The following is a 25882-nucleotide window of genomic DNA, read 5'->3' on the forward strand; positions in this document are numbered from 1 at the left end:
TGACAAGAGAGCAGTTGTCCACCAAACCCCACCCAGTCTTCCCATTGATTGTGATACAGTGGTAACTGGGAAGCAGCTGCCCAGCCTCCCTTGCATCTTGGGGTGGCCATGTGACTAGCTCTTGCTGACAGAATGTGAGAGAAGTGAGGTATGCCACTTCACTTTGAGCAGATATACCTCCTCCTTGCTCTCTGTCCTCTTCTTCAGGGCTTTTTAAGATTGGCGCTGAACTAACACCTGTTGCCAATCTTTTTATTTTCTTCTTCTTCTCCCCAAAGTCCCCCAATAGATACTTGTATATTCTAGTTGTAGGCCCTCCTAGTTCTGCTCTGTGGGACGTCACCTCAGCATGGCTTGATGAGCGGTGTTAGGTCTGCACCCAGGATGTGAACTAGTGAAACCCTGGGCCACCGAAGCAGAACATGTGAACTTAACCACTTGGCCATGGGGCCCGCCCCCTGTCCTCTTCTTCAGGTTTGATGCAGATGACAGCAAGGCCTTGGCAATGGTGGAGCCACAAGATGGAAGGACCTGGCCATCCAACTAGACCACCTGCCCTGGACAATTTATGGAAGAAATAAACAACTTCAAGGAATCTTCGACTTATTTTCGTGTAAAGAAAAGTTAAGAAGCATATAATACAAAAACGAAAGTATGGGTTTACAGGTAAATAGGTAAATCTGTAGAAAATTAGCCAGTTGAGTTCAGTAGCATCTGATCCTTCTATGGGATTTTTGGTCCTCGTATACCGAAAGATTCAATAGGTTTGTTTAGGTGGTTCAGTACCTGAAGGAGGAAAGAATAATGGTCTGGACAACTAGAAAATCTCTAACTATGTGTTAAAGTTCAACTTAGAGCTGGTGCCTATCCACTTATTTTTCAAGCAATATCTTAGCATTAATTTTAGTACTATTATCGTTGAGTGGACAGAGAATTCAAGAAACACATGCACACAGAACATTATTAATTTAAATGTGTAATTACTAGCAAACATCTGTTTGAAATAATGTTGTTTTCTGCCAAATGTGTCTTTTAAAAATAGTATTTGGTATACTAGTAGTTTTGAAATAATGCAACTGATTAGTATTAAGTAACTTGAGTAGTAATTGTGAAAGATAAGGAATAGAGTTTTGAGTTCAAACCAAGAGAAGCTCCAAAAAGTTTAAGTTTGAAAGAAGGAAAGAAACAGATACTGGCAACAAAGGTGGAAGGAAGAGAGGGAGGGGAAAAATGGAGAGGCCATTCTATTTAAGGTGGTGGTTACTTTGCAGGACCAAGAGATCAATGGTACTGAAAGTTGGGAAGAAGGAAGCAGGAGGTGGGTGGCAGGGAAGGTGAATCCTTTCTGACATACACATCACATTTCAGACATCATCTGAACAGTCACATAGCAAACATGAGTCGGTAGGTGATGTGAGTCCAAATAAAGAGCAAAATGTCAGGATTGGTGAAGGAGGATTGCTAAAACTCTGAATGACGTGGAATAGCAGAGTGGTGGTGTGCCTTGAGGAACGCCCACATTACAGGGGTGGAAGAGAAGTCGTTAGGCACAAATATGAAAAAAATATCCCAATAGAAGAAGCAAGTTTGCAAGTGATACCTAGCAAAGGGGAGAGATGCTCTGGCACAAAATTTATTTCCTATGGTCTTTGGGCCATTCCAAGAGCATGCAGGTCAGAAATTTTACGACTAGAAGCAGAAATACTTACCTCTGTCACATTTCTAACACTGTACAGCTATTTCTTCTCCACTAGATTAAGCAAGCTGAGAACATGCATGGTTTTATTGTCTACATCCCTGACCTCTAGCAGTTTCTAAGACATGGTAGGTACTCAGATATCTGTTGTATTTTATTTTGCTGTTGTGTCTGGGAAGCCAAAGGACACATTTTTGGACACTAGAAAAGGGGAGTGAGGAGATACATATGGCAAAATCATTTGAGGCTAAAATATTGTCCTAAGAACACTAGTTATGCACTTAATGGATTTTTGGCCAGGTTATTTGTCCACTGAATGCTACTCACTTCCTTTGTGTTTCCTTGGAGCCCAGGAAGGTGGGAATTCTGACTTTGCCTTCATGCCACTAGGACTCATGCACTTAGACGCTTGTCAGCCTTACACTATGAGGAAATAGATAACTAATAAATCTTTTTTTACTGAGGTAACATTGATTTATAACATTATATAAATTTTACGTGTACATCATTATACTTCACCTTCTGTATAGACTACATCGTGTTCCCGACCAAAAGTCTGGTTTTCATACATCACTGTACACATGCGCCACTTCATCCCTTTCGCCCTCCCCTGCCCCGTGCCCTCTGGTAACCACCAATCTGTTCTGTGCATCTATATGTTTGTTTACCTTCCACATATGAGTGAAATCATGGTATTTGTCTTTCTCCATCATCATATACATTTCTTAAATGTCTTAAATGAAATTAGTAATACAGGTTTAAGTTTCAGACACCTATATAATTTTTCCCCTAAGGTCTCCCTCCAAAGAACTTTTCCAAAAAGCAAAATTCTTAACTCTGTCACCTTTTGCTGAATTCCTAACATGGGCTATGCAAGCTGGTATGGTAACACTTTGAGGAAACAAAAGTTATGAAAAAGGAAAAAAAAAATAGCACAAGGTTTCCTTTGACTTTAATGAGCAGATTTCCAGCTCATTTCCTTTAAAATACTGCCCCTGAATTGCAAATTACTTCATGGTCTTTAAGTGAGCTTTCTTCCTAGACTGATAGAGCCAGCTGCAGCACTGTGCTGTCTATGGAAATGATATCACCAGCACGCTGTCCTCGAATAAGCCCACAATCACTACATTTGGCTCCTTTTCACACAGCAGGAACCAAATGTATGCTTGCTTACAGCGACGGTATTCAGAGAGTTATCATTTTTGCACTCCATCAGTTGATAACTTAAAATCAAAAGAAAATCTAGCATGAACTACCTGAATCCCCTTTTTTAAAGTAAAACTTGTTTTAATTTTAATACATTTATTACTAACATTTAAAGTTTTAGCTTATTTTTTAATATTCAAACAGCATGGTAATTAAAGTTAATTTTGATATTAAGTTGGAGTAAAAAATTGTAAGAAACTATTGTTTATATTCATTATTAATTATATTTATATTTCTTACACTTCCATGTTCCAACTTATTATCAAAATTATAATTAAATCTTGCTTAATTATACTTAAGTTGATACTAATTATAACAATTCAATCTAATAACTAAATTATTAAATAAAAATAGAAGAATTTAATGGTTATAACTAACCCATTTTTACACCTGGTATAAAAGTTAGATTTTGTGTTCCCACAGTCCCATTTCCTCGAGAAAGCCACTGCTGACCCTTGGTGTAATTCCCTTCTGGTCTTTATTCATATACTAATTTTGCTTTTTCATGGATGGGCTCTTATACTCATTTTAAAGAGTAGCAAATGATTTTGTCTGAATCAAATGACTTTGTTATTTAATCAAATAGTAATATAAGAATACGTGAGAGCCATATTCACCACTAAAAATGTTATATAAACTTAAGTCATATCTTTTATTAAAGTAAGATTCTCCTCTGGCAAATATTAGTGAAGTAGTACATTAAACTATAAATAATTTTAACTTGGCTCTCCTCTATCAAATACAAAAACAAGCAGGTGATTTTATAATCTGAAAAAGGATTATACATGTTCTTAAAAAAAATGATTACCACTAAGAAATCATTTAAGTTTTATTAAAATAAGGCCAAAAATAGTAACACCATGTATATGTACATAAGACCATTAATTTTAAATTATTATTTCTTCCTCTCTTTAGTAAGTCAATCTTTCTCATTTTGTCAATTATTATTTTCCCACTTTCAAAAATTAATGTGAAATATTGATAAATTAAAAAATAGTAAAATTTTAATAAAATTTTAGTTAAACTGCACTTGTTTTTACCCAGTAAATATTATGATAACTAACAGAAAATACATAGAAATAAAACATCAGTTTCATCTGTTTTTGTTTTATATACAGGTTTCACAGAACATCACTCATGAAAAAAGGGTTCCGCTGCTAAAAAGGATTTGAAAGTGATAAAGCTGAGGTCTTGAAGCATAGAAAATGTGCAGGAAGCCTGGGCAGCCTAAGTTCATAACCCAGTCCGTCGCCCAGGCCACTGTTTGGTTCACTATACCATCCCGCTTAGACAAAGTCTTCTTGAATCCCCCACTGCAAATAATATCTCTTTTTTCCTAACTCTCACTGCATTTTGCTTGTACCTTTTTAAAATTAAAATAATCACCTGAATGGTGATTATCTACGCTCAACAATCTTTCAAAAGCAGTAAAATATCAAGAAGCTGAAAGAGTAGGTAATCTCTTTATATCCAGTGATGGAAGAGAATTCTATCAAAATCATTCAACCTTGCACTGGAGTTTGCAAATAGTATTGCATCAGTGAATTAATTTTCACTAATCATCTTGATCTCTCTTCATAATGCCTCCAAATGTAGCATTAGATGAGAGAAAAAAAAATTGAGAGCTGCATCTTATTTACTTGTAACTTAGAGACAGTTTGTATTACTTCCCACTAAGATGATTCCTTAAAAAAAAAAATGATCCAATGCCGGCTTCTAATTATCAGTGTAATGTGACCAATATGGAATATTTGGGACACACAAAAGTATAAAAAACAGAAATATATCAACCATAATGCTATTGCCTTACAACAACTTGTAATGTTATGATACCTTTTCTTCCTTTTTTCTATACTTTTTTCCCAAACACAGTTGAGATCATACTACATGTAAAAGTTTGCATCTTTTTTCCCACTTAATATGTCACAATCATTTCCCCACGTTATTAAAATCTCCTTGTAAAATAATTTTAATGACAACATTTTTCATCATTTAACAAATCCCTTAATATATTGGACATTAATGGATGGACACTGGATCTATTTTTTGAATGAATTAACGCAGACTTCCATCACTTCTTTTTAACTTTGAACTGTATTTAAAAAAAGGCAAAACACTATAAACACTTAAAGAAAATGCAGGAGGCCAGTCTGGTGGCGCAGGGGTTAAATGCGCACATTTCGCTTCTCAGCGGCCTGGGGTTCGTCGGTTCGGCAGACATGGCGCTGCTTGGCAAGCCACGCTGTGGCAGGTGTCCCACATATAAAGTAGAAGAAAATGGGCATGGATGTTAGCTCAGGGCCAGTCCTCCTCAGCAAAAAGAGGAGGATTGCCAGCAGTTAGCTCAGGGCTAATCTTCCTTGAAAAAAAAAAAAAAAGAAAATGCAGGACATATATTCCAGGAAGTTGAAAAGCCAATCATGTCCTCTTTCTTGACCCCACACATTAACTATAAACAGTTTATTGGGGAAAAAGAGAATAAATAGGAAGTCACTATCATCCACTCAGAGTAGAGACAAAAATATCCTACAACCATTAGCTATGTTATTTTCCATCTTCTCCATTACAAAAATTTTGAATAAGAGGCCTAAACCATAAAGAAAGCTTAATATATCCAACTAAAATTTTAAATTCTGAGACCAACTAAAGATACTGTAAGAAGATTAATGACACATGGCAAAAGATTTCAATTCTTTAAAAGAACTTTCACAAAGCTAGCAGCAAAACTTACAAAAGAGGCAGGAAATTTGTAAAATACAAATGACCAAAAACCTACGAAGATGTTCAAACTCAGTAGTAACCAAGGAAATGTACATATACAACTGATGTATCACTTTTCACTCAGCGATCGGCTAAGATTTAAAAGAATGAAACAGGTATTACTTGAAATAAACAAACATATTTTCCCGCAACTTAAAAACTTGTTTATCATAAGTAATTTTCTTACAAGAGATAATGATGAAATGGGAATTTCAGTCACACTTGGGAAAGAGTATAATTTAAATTATTAAAGTGAATGTAAACTTCCGAGGAAACAAAGAAACTATATAGAAAAATAAAAGGACTAGCACTGCAGGCTGACAGTCACAGACTGACACATTTGCGGGAAAGCATCACCAAGCTGGAAGACAGAGTCATCTACATTAGATGCTAAGTGTTGGAGAATTCGCTTCACCAACATTATAAAAAGGTCAGCTGGGAGTATTTTTTTTTTAGCCTTTTCCCTTCTATTCTTCCAAAAAGGAATCAATGATTAGCATTGGTTGGATACATTACACATGGGTTAACAAGTAAACTTTGCACAATAGGTTAGAGACTAAAGATCATAGAAACCTTGAGTGTACAGGGAAGCTCTCTGCACTGCCCTTTGCTGGGTGGAGGAGAACCGATGAACAGACAGCACAACCTGAAAACACCTGGGTAGAGTGTGGCAGCCTGTGAAAGGTGATGAACAGGTCAACAAATCTTAATATAATATAAAGTCTCTTAATATAGAGATAGCCATGTGTTTGAGTGAAGAATTGACCAGGATGTGGGGAACCCTTTGGGAAGACAATCTGGCAATATGGCACTAATGCCTTTTAAAAGTCCATAAACTTTGACGTAGCAATTCTACTTGTAAATTGAACAAAAAATAAATTCAAGTATTAATTGCAGTATTGTTTTTAATGGTGAGAAATAAGGAACAACTTAATGTACATCAACAGAAGACTTGTTAAATACATTACGACAATCCAAACAGCAAATACAATATATCCATTAAAATAATGTTTTATATGTGAAAGACGTTTATAGTATATTGTAGAAAAATTACAGGGCTTTTTAGAATTTCCTATTCAAAACATACACTCAAATATATATATCCATCCCAAAGTGATGAACCGGTTTTCTTAGAATGGTGGGACAATGGATGATTTTAATTTTCTTTTTGCTTATTATATCTCTTTTCTGGTTTTCACTCAAAGAAATCATGTGTTTCTTAATAGTGTTTTTTAACATTAATAAATATTTTTATATGCTAAAAAGATAAATACAGAGATTAAAGGAGCAAACTGGGAAGTCTGCAAAAACTTGACCAAGGGCTAACATATTTACTATTTAAAGAATTTAAAGTTATATTTACTATTAAAGAACTTAATTCATTCACAAGAAAAACACTAAGATTCCAGTAATAAATGAACAAAGCAAAAGAATTAAGAGGAAACTGCAAGACAGAAAAATAGTTTCAATAATCAAGTAAGTACAAAATAAGACAAAATGCTTATCCTTTTATTAAAATGGAAAGTGTTTTTTAAAAAAATACACAATATTAATTGAATATGGAATAATAGGCATTCTCAAATCTCATCATACTATTTAATCCAGTAGTTTCACTTCTGGGATTCTAGCAAAAAGAAATACTCTTAACTACGAAAAAAGCATTCAGTGGAAGTTGTCCATCACAATGTTCCTTGCACAAGAAAATACTGGACCTACAGCAGAATATTATTTGGAGATCTAAATATTAGAAGCATCCACTGGAACTGTTTGAAAAAGATTTCATCCCTTTTGACATAGAATGATTTGCTAGAATGTAAGGCATGTACTGATGTGAATAACCAGTCACTTAGCCAGCCCAACTCATGAATCAAAAAAGATTGGTACCAGCCATAAAGAACACATTCAAAAGGACCATCAGAAGCTATTTTATGTTATGAGAATCTCATTCTTTTCATGGAACCAAGGTTATTTACCAGCAAAAGGGGGACATTTCAGATGTGGAAACTGAAACAAAGAAAGTCACAAAAGATCAAGAAGAAGACACAGATTTTTTTCCAAAAGAGCTGTTGTACCATTTAGTATTTCAATGTCTGAAGATTACAACAAACTCTAGCATGTTCCTGACATTCCTAGATGCAGATCCACACAGATTTCAAATAAATAAAATTTGTACATATTTATTTGCACTGCATAATGCTTTTAGGCCATTTTTAAGGAAATAAGTCTGTTTTCTTCTATAAGAACTAATAAGAAAAACATATAATCACCTTGAAAACCTTTTGAGATAAGGTGGAATTAAATAAGAATTAAGCTAAGAATTAAATTAGATGGTATGCCTCAATCACATTTGTAAAAAAAACCTATCCACAGGGGAAAAAATCCACAAAAATATTAATAGTTCATTCATCCATCCATTAGTCAACACACATAAATTGAACATGTGTTACATACTAGGCACTGTGCTCAGCACTGAGGGACACAAATTGGTAAACACAACACTCATGGTCACTGGCGCCCTGGAGCTTACATTCTAGTGGAGGAGAAAGATAATATTCACATAAGCATATGTGGGGGCTGGAGGGGTGAGACTCCTCTGCCTCAACTTTTTTCTTCATTTTTCTTCTGTTTACTATCAACCATTCTCATGAATGTTCACGTTAATAATACTAATGTTAAATGATGACTTTTCTCACATTTTAAGACAAATTAACCACACAAACTGGTCACTAACAGGTCCACGTCCAATTCAAATATCCAGAAGTAAAAGACAGAAAACTCTCTATTAATTGACCACATTCCATAAAAAGGTTCCTAGAGAAGATCAGGACAATCTTTTGGTCATCTGCATAACGCAACTGCCCATTCTTCCCAATTGCCCTGGCAGATCCCAGCCCAGGCAAGTTAATACAGCTACCATCAGCAAGTCTGCACATATTCAGAGAATAAACCAAAATAAAAACACTGACAACACAGATGCGTAAATCGTAATTATAATTAACCTTTTCTAAAAGAAAAGGTATATGTAATAGTACATAATAGAGTAACAATTTAACTCATTTTCTTTTTCCTTTTTACCCAAAGCATAAAGAAGAGAGAACACTTTGTCCCAGGTTAACATGCAACTTAAAAAAAAAAAGATTAACGTAGACATTAAACATGGAAATTCACCAGTAAGTTTTGTCATTTTCTCACAAACATATCTCAAAATTACTCCTTTATTTCAATATAAACAAGGTCCCACTGCTGGTCACCTGACCAATTGCCTTACATTTCTGGAGCTTGACATTTCAGTCTGTTACAGACACAAGAACACTGTCACAAGTATAATGACGGAAAACACCTGCAAAGCAGCTGACTGCACTGCTTCACCAGTGGATAGGTCCCTACTTCAATATGCCACTCCCTCCCAACCTCAGCACAAATATCCCCCAGCCATCCATGAAGTTACCTTGTCCAGAAGGCCCTGAAGCATTATTTCCCTAGGGACCTAAGATATCAGGACTGATGACATACAAAAGTACCCAAGTGCTCTAAGATCCTCACTTCTTGGAGTATTCCTTGAACGTAAAATTTTCCTAGGATACAAAGACACTCAAGTTCACAAAATCATAAAGAGATAAGACAAATGTTCCACCTCTTCTTGTATACAAAGCTTGAGTCAAAACTTTTTATATTAGAAATTTCATACAACAAACCTAAACATTTTTAAAAGGGTTTCTAATTTCTTTGTGATATTAAATGTGATTTCAATTATGTCAATATACATAGAGCTCAATTTGGGAGGGGGAGTTATACAAAGAGACTAATCAGAACATATTTTCATCTAGGCCTTTGCAGGAAAATACAATAAGCAAGAAAGGTTAATATCTACAAGGATAATTTGTCATATCTAAAATCAATACAATTAGTAAAATGTATTTTAAGCACAAATTAAAATTAATATACATTTTTCTTATCTCTAGGAACCAAAAGAGCCCTCATTAGACATAATTATAGCTTCCTCCTCAAAGTGTTATCTTGAACATTAACTGAGAAAATATCTTTAAAAGTGCTCTGCAGGTATCACCTCCTCTCAAGGAACCACAGAGAGACATACTGTAAGAAAATGCTACTCCAATCCAAAGGACTAGTTTCAAGCAAAAATAATTAGAGGAATTCTGTATATCAATGTAAGAAGTTTTGGGCAAGAGAATAGCATACATTACCATAATTTAAAATCATATACGTATTTCACTTGCCACGCAAGATGACTTAAATACGAGCATAACGTAATTGTAAATCACTGAAAATACAGTCAAGTCCTTGCCCCCAGAGTTTACAGTCACACTCAATGGTCAGAAATGAAAAAAAAGAAAGAAACAATTTATGAGAAACACAATAGAGGTCTACCAAATATTTTGGTTTCTAAGTAGAATCTGAACAAAGAAGAAGGATTTTGGTGAGCACACACATGAAATGGCTCAAGATCTAAATGATACGACTCAAAATTACAAACCACTAAGTATAAGGAGAATTAAGAGGCCAGCCTTATACAAGCAATAACCTTTTAATAACGTTTTAAAACAACGACACAATTTTATGGGTGTTAAAACTATTTTAAAAAACTGAAATAGAGTTCAGTATTCTAGTCTCTGCATTAACAAACACCAGGGTCATGGAACATTTGTAGTAGGAAAGAGAAAAAATGGTTTCACTCCCGCTTCTTCAAACTATGGTTTGTTGAGAGTTATGATGGGTATTTTCAATTTCAAGGCTTTTTACTCAAATAAACCACAAATTGTGAGTTAGACACCCTCAGGGCTGTGTCATCAGTAAGCCAAGCACATATAATACCGTAAGAAAACATACTGTTTATTAGATGGACTTAAAAATCAACACAAATCAGTTTTAGGCACTTCTTGAGTACAGATTATGGGAATTTTATACCAAAGAACAGCATATCTAGCAGGCAAGACCATAAAGACTTAAACTTTAGTTTTTAGAACAATACACAAGGGCTAGATAATTGATAAGAAATATTGCATAATTAATCCAACTGTATCCTGTTACAATTTCACACACAATTTTAGGGTTTAATAGAAGCAGTCACTTTAATAGCATCCAAAGTATTTAAATTCTCTTTCTTTCCTTTATTCCACCATTATGGTCTTAAAATTATCATACATTCTAGGGAGCATGATATAGAACTTTAATTTTGTATAAGTGGAACTTTATAAAGTATTTTCTATTATTATGTCTGCATCCACAGAGTCAACACATGATGGCTGATGATTTTGATGTCTTTTAAAGCCCATTTCAACAGGTTTATTTTGCAAAGACAGGCTTCTCATCACTAATTCCTTTAGACAACTAATGTTCATCTTTTTTCTTTAAGTAAACAAGAGGGAAAAAACATTCTGTGGGCTACGGTTTTAAGGACGTAAGGATATCTTCAGGTTAAACACTACATATAAACTTAGTTTGGCATCTTTTTTCCAACTCAAATTGTACTGATATTCTGTAAAACGTAACCCATTTTTGGTAATGGAAGGTAATACATGTATAACTTAATCCCTTCCATGCCTAACTAGTAGCTTGAGGAGCTGGCAGAGTCTAGTTAGTTTCTTATCTTTCCAAATCTACCTTTCAGCATATGAAACTAAAATTAAGAAGCAGTGAAATATTAAATACAGTATAATTTAAAGGATTTTACTACTGGCATTTATGTGCTATATACACAGCAAGCCAGTCTTTTGATGTACTCAACAAGCCTGACAACACTCTCTAATGAGCAAAGTACAAATGAATGAATCAAGCCAGTGGTAGGGCAAGAGCAAAGAACTAGAGAACCTACTAAGAAACTAGTAGTTTGGGGAACAATGGATATAGGCAAAGTTTAGAACACCTCCAGGACTGAGACAACACATCTTCACTGATGCTGAATGAAGATACAGGAGAGCAAGGGACGGCTGAGCTATGGGAAAGCCAATCCTGAAGCAAGAAGTTCCAGATTATATCTGAACGGTAGGAAGGGTCAAAATTAAGTCATGCAAACAAATTTCTGTCTCTACTCAGCCTTGAAAGAGGGACTGATGCCAGGATACAACTGGGCAACTGAGAGAAGATGACCCCCAAGTCTACAGATAATCTGGGATGTGTTGCTATCCCTTATGTACAAAGCAGAACACACTACAGATAGATTCCCAAAAATGCCTGCAGAGAAAACTAGAAAGTCATCTACAGTTTTTCTATTTACACTAATATAAACAGATTTTGAGGTTGTCTGTACTGTATGTGGTTGCTGTAGTCACAGCAAGAAATGTAAAGTGCCTGTAAGAGAGGGGACAATAGAATCCCATTTCTAGGCATCTTAACACTACACACTCAGACAAAAAAGAAAAGAACATCTCAGGGACTTCCTGCCTTTCCTCAAGCTCCCTGCACTTCTCTGTAATCTCACTGTAACTCCCTATGAGGCACTTTTTAAAGGCCAGGAAACGGAACCTCTGCTATTTCATGCCACACTTCTAAAATCACTTTATCTACCTGCATTAAAAATGCCAGCCAGCAGTGCTAAAGCACTTTTTATTCTTAAGGCAAAATGTCATATTCCCTACGCACTTTCCCTTGCTCCTCACACTACCTGCCTTCATTGTATTCCTTGCCCATCGTGAGAGCCAAAGATAAGAGAGAACTGAAAATTTCCAAAAAAGAATCCTCAATATAATGTGTAAGATACACTTTACAAATGCTATTATGACAAAATTAAACATATTTAAATGCTTATAGCATATGGTTACTTTCACCAAGATATCAAGAAGTTATGACTTTCAAAATTAGTATCAAACACAGGATATTTAAATCCAGCCATATGTACAGAAGTATGAAGTTTTGTTCTTTCCAAAGCTGAGCACAATGACCCTAATGATTGTTTACACCCAAAAGCAGCATATTAAAAAACCAAAAGCATTGCCCTTTGCTTAATTCCACTTAAACTACATACAAATTGCCAATAGGACTATTTGTGAGGCTCCCCATCTTATTTGGAAGTAATACTGTTAAAATGATTTTAACATATTTTCATATTTTCATAAATGAATTTAAACTTTTTTCCCTGTTGTAATTTTGGTTTTATGCACAAGTATATAGGTACCACCTTATTTCTAATGCTTAGCCTAGAAAGGTAGAATATAACAAAAAAATCATGTTTTGTAAATGTTGTATAACATTTCATGCATTCTCATGATGCCATGTCAAAAATCTACTACACTAAACCAACTGTAACAATGTAGTGCATGCTTTAAACATCCAATTAAGAGTAAATTTCAGCCAACACCTTGATGACAAGGGAATCTGCTCTATTGGTGAACAGATGTGGCAGTAATCTAAGACACTAAACCATGATTATTCAAATTAAAAGATAAAAAGGATAAAAGGAGTGGATCTGCCAGGCTATTTTACAGAATATTTGTCTCTGATGAAACTGCAACATCTACAAAATGGATTTGGGTTTTTAAGGGAGTTTTTAATATACAACAAGTAATTCATTATAGTGATTTGAGAAAGTATGAGAACATATGAACAAATAAAGCTTAGTAATTTAGGATTTACTTTTGTAAAAGAAGGTGACAAATATTAAAATGCTATACTTGCATTTTGAACATTAAAATATAAATATAAAACACACATATCCAATGTTAAACACTGATCTCCCATGCCTGACTTGGATTTAGATATTGAGTGTTTTATATTTTATAGAAAGAAACTTTCAAAGTTTTGTCAATGCTTATAGTATGTACTATTATTCTCATCAAAATCTTCATGAAACCTAAAAGGCTGGCATTAAGAGTAGTTATTTTTTTCCTTGAATATTCCAAAACATGCTAGTTTGGATTAGCTTTCAGATTTTCAGGGCATGAAAGATACACAGAGTACCCAAGAATACATTTTAACACACTTAGGATAAGTTTGTTTACAGTCACAACAGAAATACCTTCAACTTTCAGATACTGAAAAAAAATACCCTAGGCAAACATAAAAGATCTTTAGGGCCAAGTTACTTCTTAGTAAAAATAATACATCATGTCAATCAATTTTTAAACCAAATTTTTAAAAGCATTAAAAAAAAAACTGTATAATTGTCAACCAATGCATTCATGTGGTATAAGACTTACAGAAACAAAAAATATCTCAAATTATTTCAACTCTTAAGATAAGAAATAAGAAATTTTCAAATTAAGAAATTGTTTTTGTTGCTTAGCAAATATGTTTTACTTTTCATCTCAAATTCACCTTAAATGCTTGACATATAATCTAACACCTAAGAAGACTCTAGCTAAGTTATTTGATAATATTTATAAGGTGATACTTCTCTGGGTAGACATATTTCACACAAAAGTTTTCAATTAATGCTGACAAAAAATAACCACTTGATAATTTTAATCACAATTAGTGATTGACTGATTAATGGATTAACAATTTACTCAGTAATTTAGATGGCATAAGGTCCAATAAAGGGAACAACTTGATAATTGCTCAGTGTGCAACTCTGCCCATTAGTAATACGAAGCCAAGAATTTGATAGATATTCCACTCAGTTGGCTTACGTGTCTCCATGTATGTGATGGGATCAACAAAAAAATAGGTACACAATGTCAAGCTTTTTCCTTTTCCTTTTTTTTTAAAGAGCAGCTCAATGATTTCTGGGGTTGGTTAGTGTTGGTTAGTACAATACAGAGAACACAGAGGAAAAGTACAAAACAGCACTTAAAACCAATGCCAGTACTCACCTCATGATGGTTATAACTAAGGATATTATTAATTTTTGTGTTACTCACTTTTCTGTAGAACATAAATCAAAGCCATTAACTTGAACTTGAGGTATATACACAATACATACACAACATTATGCAAAATACTTTCAATAAGTAACATTACATTTTAAAATATTGGAAACTGAGTATCTGTGCTGATTTGTATTTTGACTTAACGAAACATGAAGAGCACAACATTGAAGAGGGAGGGTTATACTGATAACAAAGCTCTTAAAGTTAAAAATGTCTTCCTCTCCCTTTGTACTTACCACAGGCTACACAATGTCCTGAGAGGATTCGTTATGAGAATAGTGTCAATCACAGCTTTAAGACCTTGCTTTGGAAGTAACTAATGAGAAAGCAGATTGGAAGGTGAGACTTCATCTTTGTTTTCAAATAAGTAGTCTTAATTTTTCTTCTAATAGAAAACGTTGAAATCAGTTTATTATAAATATATCTAAACCATTAATTTTTGCAGCTTTCAGGTAAAGTCCAGCACTTCGTTTACACAAAGTCTTTGAGAAGAGGTCAGTAGAGATCATCTAATCTTAAGTCGTGACATCATCCATTCAAGTCCTTGGCATAATCTATAAAGAAAATAAGATCAGTTGGTTAATTTCTCAACTAAAAAGCTATGAACAGCAAACTAAAAGAAGATACCATTTTTCATTTACCTAAACCACAAAGATTAAAATTAATAATATTCAATGTTGGCAGCGCTGCAGTGAAGCCATACTTTCATACATCCTACATTCGTGCTTTTTGGGTTGTGTTATGTCTCTAGTGCCTAGAACACTGACTGATACATAAAAGGAGCTCAATAATTATACAGTGAATGCCCATAGAAAGTAATTTAGCAAAACAAATCAAAAATATTTAAAATACCAATACTCTCTACCCTTTTTTCTACTTCTAGAAATATATCCTAAAAAAATAATCAGAGATAAAGATATATTTATATATGACTATTCATCAAAGCATTTTTAATAGGAAAAAGTAAAATTTAAATGTCTAGAAATAGAGAAAAAGTTTATCATATTATGGAGCACTCATATGATGAAATATTAAAAACTTCCTTTCAAAGACTATTTTACAATATGATAAAATGCTCATGATATAAATGAAGTAAAAATGGCAGGATGTTAAACTAAATACAGAGTTGTTAAAAGAAAGTATACATATAATATGTATGTTACATCTATATATTAAAAAAATTTGAAGGAAATAAAAATCTCATATCACTAACACCAGTTATCATTGAACAATGGGTAATTGAGCATAATCCAAAATAGAGAAAGATGTTCACTGTGGTAAAAGAAATGAAATGTTTAGCAAGACGGAAACGGTTGCACATATTATGTTACAACAAAATGCAGGACTATTACGAAGCATTAACTATTACCTATGAGAAGCTTTTACAGAAATGAGAAACTATGCTACCATAGTAAATTTAAAAAAGAACAGAACTCAGATTTTTGTGTAAATATAAGTCTAATAACGTAAAAGAAGATAGAAATAGGAAAAAAAAAAAGCAACGAGGTAAATAAATGGTTATTTTGGTATTGGCCCACACTTTTCTCCTGTTATTAGATTTCTTACTTTTAAACTCTGATAGGAAACAGTACGAAATAATAATAACAACAATAGGTGAATAAATTATTTAACTCCAAACCGTTAAATGAATAGGAGCTACCTAATAGAAAACTAGAAACTGTGCTAAGCACTTAATATCCACTATTTTAATCTTCACAACACTGAGGTCAGAACCCTTCTTACATTACAGAGAGAACTCAGGCTTAGAGACGTTAGCAAATGGCAGAGGTGGAAGTCAAAACATTGACCAATACTAAAAAACCAAGAATTTAGACCAAGATGGCCAGAATGCAGAAGGGAAACATTTCCCCCAAAAAGCAAATGTTTCTACTTGCTAACTTCTGCAAATGGAAGCCCACATAAAGCAACAATTGAAAAGATACCATCATCTATTGATCTCCTCTTTTAAAATGAAACTGCCAGAGTTTGTATCTATCCTAACTGATACATTTTCCAGACAATTACTCAAAGCATATAAGCTAAATCTTATATCAATCATAGATGATTTGTCTTCATTGTCAAATTTAGTATTATAATCAGTGCTTTTGCTTAAAGACCTTTGGTAGACAAAGATAATAAATATAAAGATATATCTATATGTGTATTTCAACATGTATTATACTATTTGACAAAGAAATATGTAAGTGAGAAGATATTTTTACTTAAATGAATATGTGGACAATTGGTACTATGTGGGATTTTTCTTTTTTTTTAAGATTGGCACCCGAGCTAATAACTGTTGCCAATCTTTTTTCCCCTGCTTTTTCTCCCCAAATCCCCTCAGTACACGGTTGTATATTTTAATTGTGGGTCCTTCTAATTGTGGCATGTGGGACACCACCTCACCATGGCCCGACGAGCGGTGCCATGTCCACGCCCAGGATCAGAACCAAGGAAACCCTGGGCCGCCAAAGTGGAGCATTCGAATTGAACCACTCTGCCACAGGGCCAGCCCCTGGGGTTTTTTTTTTAAATGAATAGATTTGCTTTTTGAAGTTCTAATCACGCTCTTCCAAATGTCTGTCACCAAGTAATAGTGCCTTCTATTTCACTGAGTAAAATCTGGCTCCATCTCCAATTCAATTCTTTTTTCTCTGCTTTTAAATACATAAATGAGCGATTCTAAATACAAGTCTTAAAGTTGGGGTTGAGATTCTTCAAGTGTTAGGAAAGGGCAGAAGCTTAGGGCATAGAAAGATGAGTTAGCTGAAGTGGGAGAAATTCTCAAGACCATGGTGAAGGGTGAACCAATATAATGACTTATTGAAGCTGTCTATCTACGCCCCAAACTTCTGCCCTTTCCTAATACCCGAAAAATCTCAACCCCATAATTTAAGATCTTTATTTAAAATCTTTCACCTCCAACTTAATTTTCTTTCCTTGCTTTTAAATACATACAGATCCACCATATTACGGAAAAATAACTATGACAAAAACTTTGCTTTAGTGCTCATCCTCTTAGCTTTTTCTCCTATTTCTAACCTCCCCTATTCCATCTCTCCTAACAGCATGCTCTCCATCCTCCTGGTCCTTGACCTTATGCTTAGCAGTACTGACAATCACTTCCTTCTTGAAATCCTTTCATCTCTGGGCATTAGACTAGCACAAAACTCTCCTGGAGGCACCCACCTTTCTTTCCAGAACCAAGGACCCTCACGCCACACTCTCTCCAATTCTAACCTTTTTAATTTTTTTAAAGTGCAATATCTCCCTTTTGACAACACTGGTGGCAAAAGTGAGTATCCTTAAACTGGTCTCACACATGAATCCTCTTCTATTTCAGCTTTTTTATGTATAAAATGTGAATTAAAAACAATTGTTCTACAGATTATTATGAGGAACAAATGATATATTGTATGGAAAGCACTCAAGACAGGACATGCTCAGCAAGTGTCAGTTTCTTTTTTATAGTGTAAGTCCCACCACCAGTGGAAGAATTGTTTCCCGACTTCTCCAGCTCTCCATGACACTCCCATTTCCCTGAACTCCTACAGCAACTCTATCATCTATATGCTCACATATATTAGTTCTGTATGTTTATGTGTATTATGTGTATGTTGTATGTTTTATTCTTTATAGAACCAAGCTAAACACTCTCTCACTGCAGATATGGACTATGTCTTACGTCTTTCCCTTACAATGTTTTATACATGGTAGCCTTAAACATTTACTGATTTTTAAGAAGACATAGATATTTCTAGGCTAAATGTTTGTTTGCTTTTTAAAGATTTTATTTTTCCTTTCTCTCCCCAAAGCCCCCCAGTACAAAGTTGTATATTTTTAGTTGTGGGTCCTTCTATTTGTGACATGTCCGCGCCCAGGATCTATCTGAACCAGTGAAACCCTGGGCCGCCGAAACAGAGTGCGCAAACTTGATCACTCAGCCACGGGGCTGGCCCCTAAATACATGTTCTGCAAGAAGACTTCTTACCCCTCGCCAGTAAGAGCACAGCATGCCTGGATATGCCACTGGTGATCTTTAATAGACGTTAGTTTCAAAAACTGGGAGATTTCTGCTACAGTCATGCATTCTTTAACATCTTGTTTATTAGCAAAAATCAGCAATCCAGCTTTCCTTAGGTCCTATAAAAGCAAACAAAACTGTAAAGGCCCGTGCATTTATTTTTCATAGATTTTCTATCTTAATTAACAGAATGTTTCTGATACTCTTCATAACCTAGAATTTCTCAACTACTTGACATGAAAGCATCTTACAGCTCTTATGCTGATAGAAGGTAAACTTAAAACGGAATACATTTTAGACAAATAAATCTATACTTTATGGATTTACATATTTCTTATAGTCTTAGATTACATTTTTTTTATGGTTCTAAGTGCTATGTATAACAAACAGTCATCATGTCTTCAAATATAATATCTATTTATTCCTTCTCCCAACCCCAAACTAGGTTTCTATGGCTAGTAAGAACTACTCTTTAGCATGGTACTCAACACCTTTTCAAAATTCCACCCCAACCTATTCTTTAGGTATAGAAACCTAAAGTTAGTACCTTTAGGTATAAATAGGAAATAAACTAATTCATTACATACAATGTACACTTTAGGGCTTTTAATTCTCGGTTGAGAGGTGTTATCCCAAACCAGTTCTATTAATGTTCTGAAACCCAGCTCTTATCTTTGTCTATGAAGATTTCTTAGATTTGAATATTCAATAGGCCCATCTTGGAGTGGCATTAAATTTAGCAAATTTCCCAATTAGATAATAAATTCTACCACTTCTATCCTTTGACACTGAGGCAAGTTCTTTAACCTTTCTGAATCTGTTCCTCATAACTAACATTTATTGAGTATCTAATCTGAGCAAGACACTCATCCTACTATTTTCCAAATAAAATCTCTTTAATCCTCACAAGATTCCTACAAGGTAGGCCTTACCATTCCCTTTTTACAGATGAGGAAACTAAGACTTAGATGTAACTAACTCACACAAGGTCACACAGCTCCTCAATAATAGAAGAAGGTTTGAGCTGAGATCTCCCCACTAGAGCTGCTGGCCCCTCATCTACAAAATGCTGCAACCACCACCCACCTCCTGGGGATGTGATTTGAAGGAATGAATTACTACATGTAAGGCACTCAGCTCAGTACCTGGCTTTGGGTGACAGTTTCATAAATGTGAGTTCACTTGTTGCCCTAAAAAATGTGGATTACCTTTACCCTCGTGCATACCCCAAAATGAGTGACACCGTGTTTTACTCACAAACCAGGCTGCAGGTTATCAGTCTCCTTTTGCTCTACCTCACCCTCCCCTCTCACAATCATTTTTAAAGCCAGTGACTTCCTCAATAATTTATTGAAATTTATGCACCTTTTCCTCATAAAAATACATATATGTAAAGAAAGTTCATGTACAATTTTAGAATGTTAATAGATTTAAAGTCCATTCATGAATCCTGGGCTAAGAATCTACGATGGATGCACTAGTGGATTAAACTCGTAAAATTCTGCCCATAGATATAAAGAGATATTGAGAAAACTAAAGTTTTGGTGCTATGCTTGAAAGTTTCCTCAACTGTGCTGAAAGCCATCTTCCTTCTCCTTAGAGATTTTAGTGGGATATTTTGGTTTCAATCATATGCATATGTGTTTGAAGCAAGAAAGTCTTCAATAGGTACAAACATTCTTCCACATTATTTTACTCTTGTTGGAATATAGTTTCAATGACTTCTTTGATTCTTTCTGATATAAATAAAAAATATAAGTAGTAAATTTATTTGGTTAAAAGAAGTTATGCAAAATGTTTTACCTAACAATCACGACTGACTTTTAGTTACAGCGCCCTCTGCAGGACGGTAGCTACGCACCACAGTTAATGACAGTTACCTGAACAGCACAGTCAGAAAGGGATACTTGAGAATGTTAAGTTTTAAGATGTCATGTTCAATTTGTTTCACCCATAGTTCAGTTCACCTGTCTATATAAAAGGCAAAAATTTGAAGGAATGGACTATAACTAGGACATATATATTCATTATCAAGGATCAAATATCCTCTTACCCTAAACGGAAAACGGAACGATTATCAATAGTTGATAAGTAGCTGAATCACTGAGTAGATGGACCTTCCACAGGATATAATTCCTATCTTCCTATCTTCCAGGTTTCAATATCTCTTGCTAGTGTGTGTTGAAATCTTTTATAAAGTCAGGATTGCTAATGCTGGCATGTTCAAAGAACAAATTTCTGATATTAGAAATACTTGGCACAAGTGAGGACACATAGTTTATGCTACATGTTTATAAGTAATCTATATTCATTACTCTCAGTGATGAAATTATTTGGAGAAGCCCCTGGACTGAAAATTGGAAAACATAAGAGATAAAGTTACTTATTGAAATGTCTCAAAAAAAAAAAAAAAACCCATATTGAATATCATTTTTCTAGATCTCATAGGCTCAAACTTTTTAATTTGGGTTCTTGATTAAACCAAAAAACCTACCAATTTTACTATTTTTAAACATGTAGGAACAGAGGAAAGAAAATCTTTCTTTACTTTTTATTAGATAACCTCAGAACCAATTATGCATTGAGATAAGAGAAAAAAATATATTGGGTTAAGGCTGTTCACCAACTTGACTTAACAAAAGGTCAAAGGACAAGGCGAACAGTGGTGATCGTTTGTATCCTAGCCATTTTAAATATTCTGAAAAACTTTCTGCTACATATTACAGATTTCTGTTCTTAAAAGTATAAAAATATATTTTAATTTAGTCAAGATGAATAACAGCACATGCAAGACATATTTACCTAGCATCTTCTATATGCCAAACGTAGCTGTCAATTTGTTTCTCAAAGCTTCATTTGTGAAGAAGAAATTCTTCTTCACAAGAAGAAAAAAAGAAGCTTCTAATTCCTAGAAGCTGAGTCATTCTGAATAAAATTTAATCTATCTTTCTGTGTTTGGATCTGTTTTAAAATTCATGAACTTCAAAGTTTTGCACTTCATTTAAGATGAAGCTTTCAGAATTGTTTAAAAACGTTTTACAGTTTCGTGTTTAGTAATACAGGTAAAGAATCATTATCAGTGATAATAAGATTCCGTTGGTTATTATGGTATGTATGGAATATCTGACCAACCCCATGTCAAAATGCGTTTTTCATGTACACACTCTCATTCTTTGATCCATTTGCCCTCCAGCACTCTGCTTATTTGGCTCTTCTTGACCCTATTATGTGGCTTACTCCAGCTCCCAACTTCATCTGTAATTCCTTTCTTCTCTGGTAATATCCCCATTCAGTCTCCTTTCACTTTCCAACTAGGCCCTATAGTTCCTTTTGCCTTTTTTTCCTAGCAAACAGCCTGAATGATAAGAACACCTAAATTCAAATCCTAGCTCTTAAAAAGCTGGTCAAATCACATGAACTGTTGGGCCCCAGTGTACCCATCCATAACAGATGAGGTTAAGTGACCTGCCCAAGTTAACACCTCCAGCTGATAAAATTCAAGACTTTGCCTGACCCCCACTACCAGGCTCTTTATATACTGATCTTGCTACATATTGGCCAATTAGAGTAAGAAACAAATATGGAGGCTACCTGGTAACAGAGTAAAAAATATAGCCAAAAGACTAATACATTTGTACATTTGTGTCTTTTTTTTTTTCAAAGTAATCACAAAACAACAATAAAATAACCCTTAGGTATAAAATGAAGAAGGTTGCATTTTTGTAAAATACAAAGGGAAAATGAAAAAGAATCCTTAAATCTTCTGCCTCTTTTATAGCTTATTATTTGTTTCCCACACTCAAATCGGAATTTGTTAAATGCATGCACAATGGCAAGGGGTATTTCTTTTGAAACCCCAAGGGGTTTAACATAGCTGCTAAAATCAGTCCAAAACAGGGAAATGTGCATCTTGGTGGGCATGACCACCACAAGAAAAAGAGGAACTTCAATTTACATAACCACTTTACGAGGTTTCCTTAAGTCTTGAAAGATTGCCTGAAACATACCAAGACTCTTAATGTAAATCTCAAAAGCAAATCACTGAATCAATATTAAAATTAACACAAAACTACATTACAAAGATATCCCAGTTTTCTTAAGCTTTATTCAAATTCTACTCAAATAAAAAATTACACTATATCTAAATATTAATTTTTCTATTTCCACCTATAAATCTGAGTTGAGAAAGTAACCCCTGCAATAAAAAGCATGCAAAAATAATCAACTGCCACTACAGCAAATATTACATGATTTTACAGTTACTATTATCATTACTGACTATATTATTCAGTTTAATTTTTAAATTATGCTACCAGTAGTATTTCTCAAGGACTAAGAAAACGTGGCTAGCATATAGTTTTGTTTAGTCAGAGACAATATCAGAGAAACCTAAGAGCACCAATATTTAAATATTTGTCTGATAACTGAGTTACAATCAAGACTTGCTATGTGAATGTGAGACTTTAAAACCCCATTTCCAATGATAATCTTCTGTATAATTAATCTATCAAAATGTAAAATAAAAGCCAATTTAGGTCTTTTTGACCAGGAAAACTTCTAGATCAAATTTATCTAGGAGAAATGAAATAAAATTCTACAACTGATGCCACAATCTTTCTGCTGCTTCCAGATAGATTTCCAACTTGGGAAGTGTCAAAATTATAAAGCAGGCACCACCAGCAGATAAATAATTTTTTAAAAAATCTGAAACATTATCCTCATGAGGAAGTAGAAAGAACAAATATGATAGAAACACCTCCCCCCATACACATCTAATGCCAGAGTCCTACTTACCTCATGGGCTAACATTTTATAGAGTTCTTCTCTAGTTACAGAAATCCTTTCTCTGTCTGTACTGTCCACAACAACTATTACAAACTAAAATAATTACAAAAAAATCATTAGTGATCACATAATTTGATGATTTGTAAAATTTATAAAGCGCTTATTTGATTAACAGGCTACAAATATCAAGAAATTAGAACCTTATGGTATAGTTTTATTGGAAAACCAGACATACCTACTATACATTGTGAATCTTAAAGGTTTCATCCACTTCTAATCAAATATATTTACTAATTTTTAAGAGAAAAATAAGAGAAAAGAGAATGATGTTAACACTCCATGTGAATATTCTAATATTCTAACCAATATATAACATGTTTGTTTTCTAAATTAATATCTTGAATGGTAACAGGCCTATACCAATCTATTTGCACTATAAGTCAATAAGAAAAAAATACATTATGGTTCTAAATTTAAGTTACTTCTAGACGTAATATTTACTAATATCAATTTGAAAATCTAAAAGCCCATGTGTATGGGAGTAAAGAAATGTGGCAGTCAGGGGTCCGGCCTCGTGGCCGAGTGGTTAAGTTCGCACGCTTCACTTCGGCGGCCCTGGGTTTGGCCAGTTTGGATCCTGGGCGTGGAAATGGCACTGCTCATCAAGCCATGCTGAGGCGGCGTCCCACATAGCACAACCAGAAGGATCTACAACTAGAGTATAACTATGTACTAGGGGGCTTGGAGAGAAGAAGAAGAAGAAGGAAAAAAAAAAGAAGATTGGCAAAAGATGCTAGCTCAGGTGCCAATCTTTAAAAAAAAAAAAAAGAAATGCGGCAGTTAAAGAAAGCAGTTTTTTTAAAAAATCAGCAAATTGAAAGAATAAATTTATATCTAAAACCATGCTCTCTTCCTTATATAAATGTCACCTGCTACCTTCAAGCACAACTCTTTCTTGAACTGATGATAAGACCAGTATCAGAAGATCTAACAAAAGACTTGAAAAGGAGCTGTGCAGGACTGATCTTACACCGTACCTCCTCAATTCCACGAGCACGAAAAAGCACAAGGGGATACAGACACTTTATGATGGCATTTGCGATGCCCAAGCTAATTCTGACTGCCTATTATTAACATCCACTATTTATCTTTTAGAACTAGCTTTTCATTTCCAAATAAACCACTCTATTTTCAGGATCTTTTCTCTTCTTCAGATTTCATTAACCATAAGGCAGATAAATAAGAGAACTGCTGCTTCACCTCTTCTCTCACTTGAAACCTTACTGATAAGTGGCTTTACTGCTGTAAAGGCCTTTTAATAAAGCTGTTAATTTTCAAGGTGTTGCCATGAATTTGCTACCTATGGCATTATAAATAGGAGTACTAATCATATATACCTTTCCTTTTCCAAAAAACATGATCAAATGCTTAATGCAGTGTTAGGGGATCAGGTCATTAGAGACACAGTGTCTTAATGACATAATATTCATCTTTATATACATCTGGAGACTTATTAACTTATAATTAGCACTAGAAAAACAATCAACAAAGCCTTTCAACTTACAAGGTCTATACAATAAAGTTCTCAAACGTTGTAGGTGTGAAATTTCCTTTTGGAAAATAACATGCTAATAAAAACATATGATTATGTCTAATTTGCTTTACAGCCAAAAGAAAACGAATTCTTTAATTTGCAATTGTATTGCAAAAAAGAAAACACAGTAAAATTTTGGCCAGGATTCAAACCACCAGAGCCCTCTCATTTAACTAGAATTTCCTCTAAGCAGACAAAATAAATAGTAAGAGAGACATGAAATTACAAACTGTGAGATAGAATTCATTATAAAAACAACTACTTAAGACAAGTTCTGGGATCAATACACAATCAGACTAATCAATCACCAGTTCTTCCTACAGAGGTTCAATGAGAGTGCATCCATTGACCGTATCCAGTGATAGAACAATGATCCTGAAACAGGGACTCAAAGATTCCACTATATTTAAATTCTACTTATATTAACATATTGTGATATTTCAAAAAGATTAACTGTAAGTTCATATGTAGAAGGCGCTTCCCAAGTATTCTTTTCATATAAGTTTTAGTATACTAAAAAACATTACCTCTGTGTTAGTATAGTAAGTGTTCCAGGAAGAACGAAGAGATTCTTGGCCACCAATATCCCACATTAGGAAACGTGTATTATTAATCACTATCTCTTCTACATTACTTCCTATTGTAGGGGATGTATGTACAACTTCATTCATAGAACTGAAAATAAAAAGTTCACATGTATCACAATTAGCAAGGAAGCTAGATTGTTTAAACATTTTTAAATGAAGAGATAAACCCCTTTTATATTTTACACTCAAATGTCCCTTTACAACTAGCTCTTAAGAATGAGCTAAAGGTTTAAACAGAGGTAGAACTAGATAGTGGACTATCTGGAATACTCTAGATTCATTCTAGGAAACTACGTAAACAAGTATTTCTCTACTTTCTATTAGCAAAACAACTCAACAATATGCTCAACGTCATGTAATTTTCTAGTTCTCTAGAAACAGTTCCTTAAATCTGGCTCCTGGTTT

The 25882-nt window shown here is 34.3% G+C and overlaps 1 protein-coding gene across 1 annotated transcript in view; it reads right to left on the bottom strand.

Moving 5' to 3' along the window:
• Window positions 1-10492: 10492 nt before the first annotated feature.
• ARL5A (ARF like GTPase 5A) overlaps window positions 10493-25882 on the bottom strand; it is a 28372-nt gene continuing 12982 nt past the window's right edge. The window contains exons 3-6 of the mRNA XM_008530938.2: window positions 25418-25565; window positions 23306-23389; window positions 18479-18630; window positions 10493-15041 (exon numbers count right to left, since the gene is read on the bottom strand). Of these exons, the coding sequence (XP_008529160.1) occupies window positions 14993-15041; window positions 18479-18630; window positions 23306-23389; window positions 25418-25565 (433 nt within the window). The 3' untranslated portion in view covers window positions 10493-14992. The remainder of the gene's footprint in view (window positions 15042-18478; window positions 18631-23305; window positions 23390-25417; window positions 25566-25882) is intronic.

Source organism: Equus przewalskii, chromosome 17 (assembly GCF_037783145.1).
Source record: "Equus przewalskii isolate Varuska chromosome 17, EquPr2, whole genome shotgun sequence".
In the NCBI taxonomy this organism is placed as follows: Eukaryota; Metazoa; Chordata; class Mammalia; order Perissodactyla; family Equidae; genus Equus; species Equus przewalskii.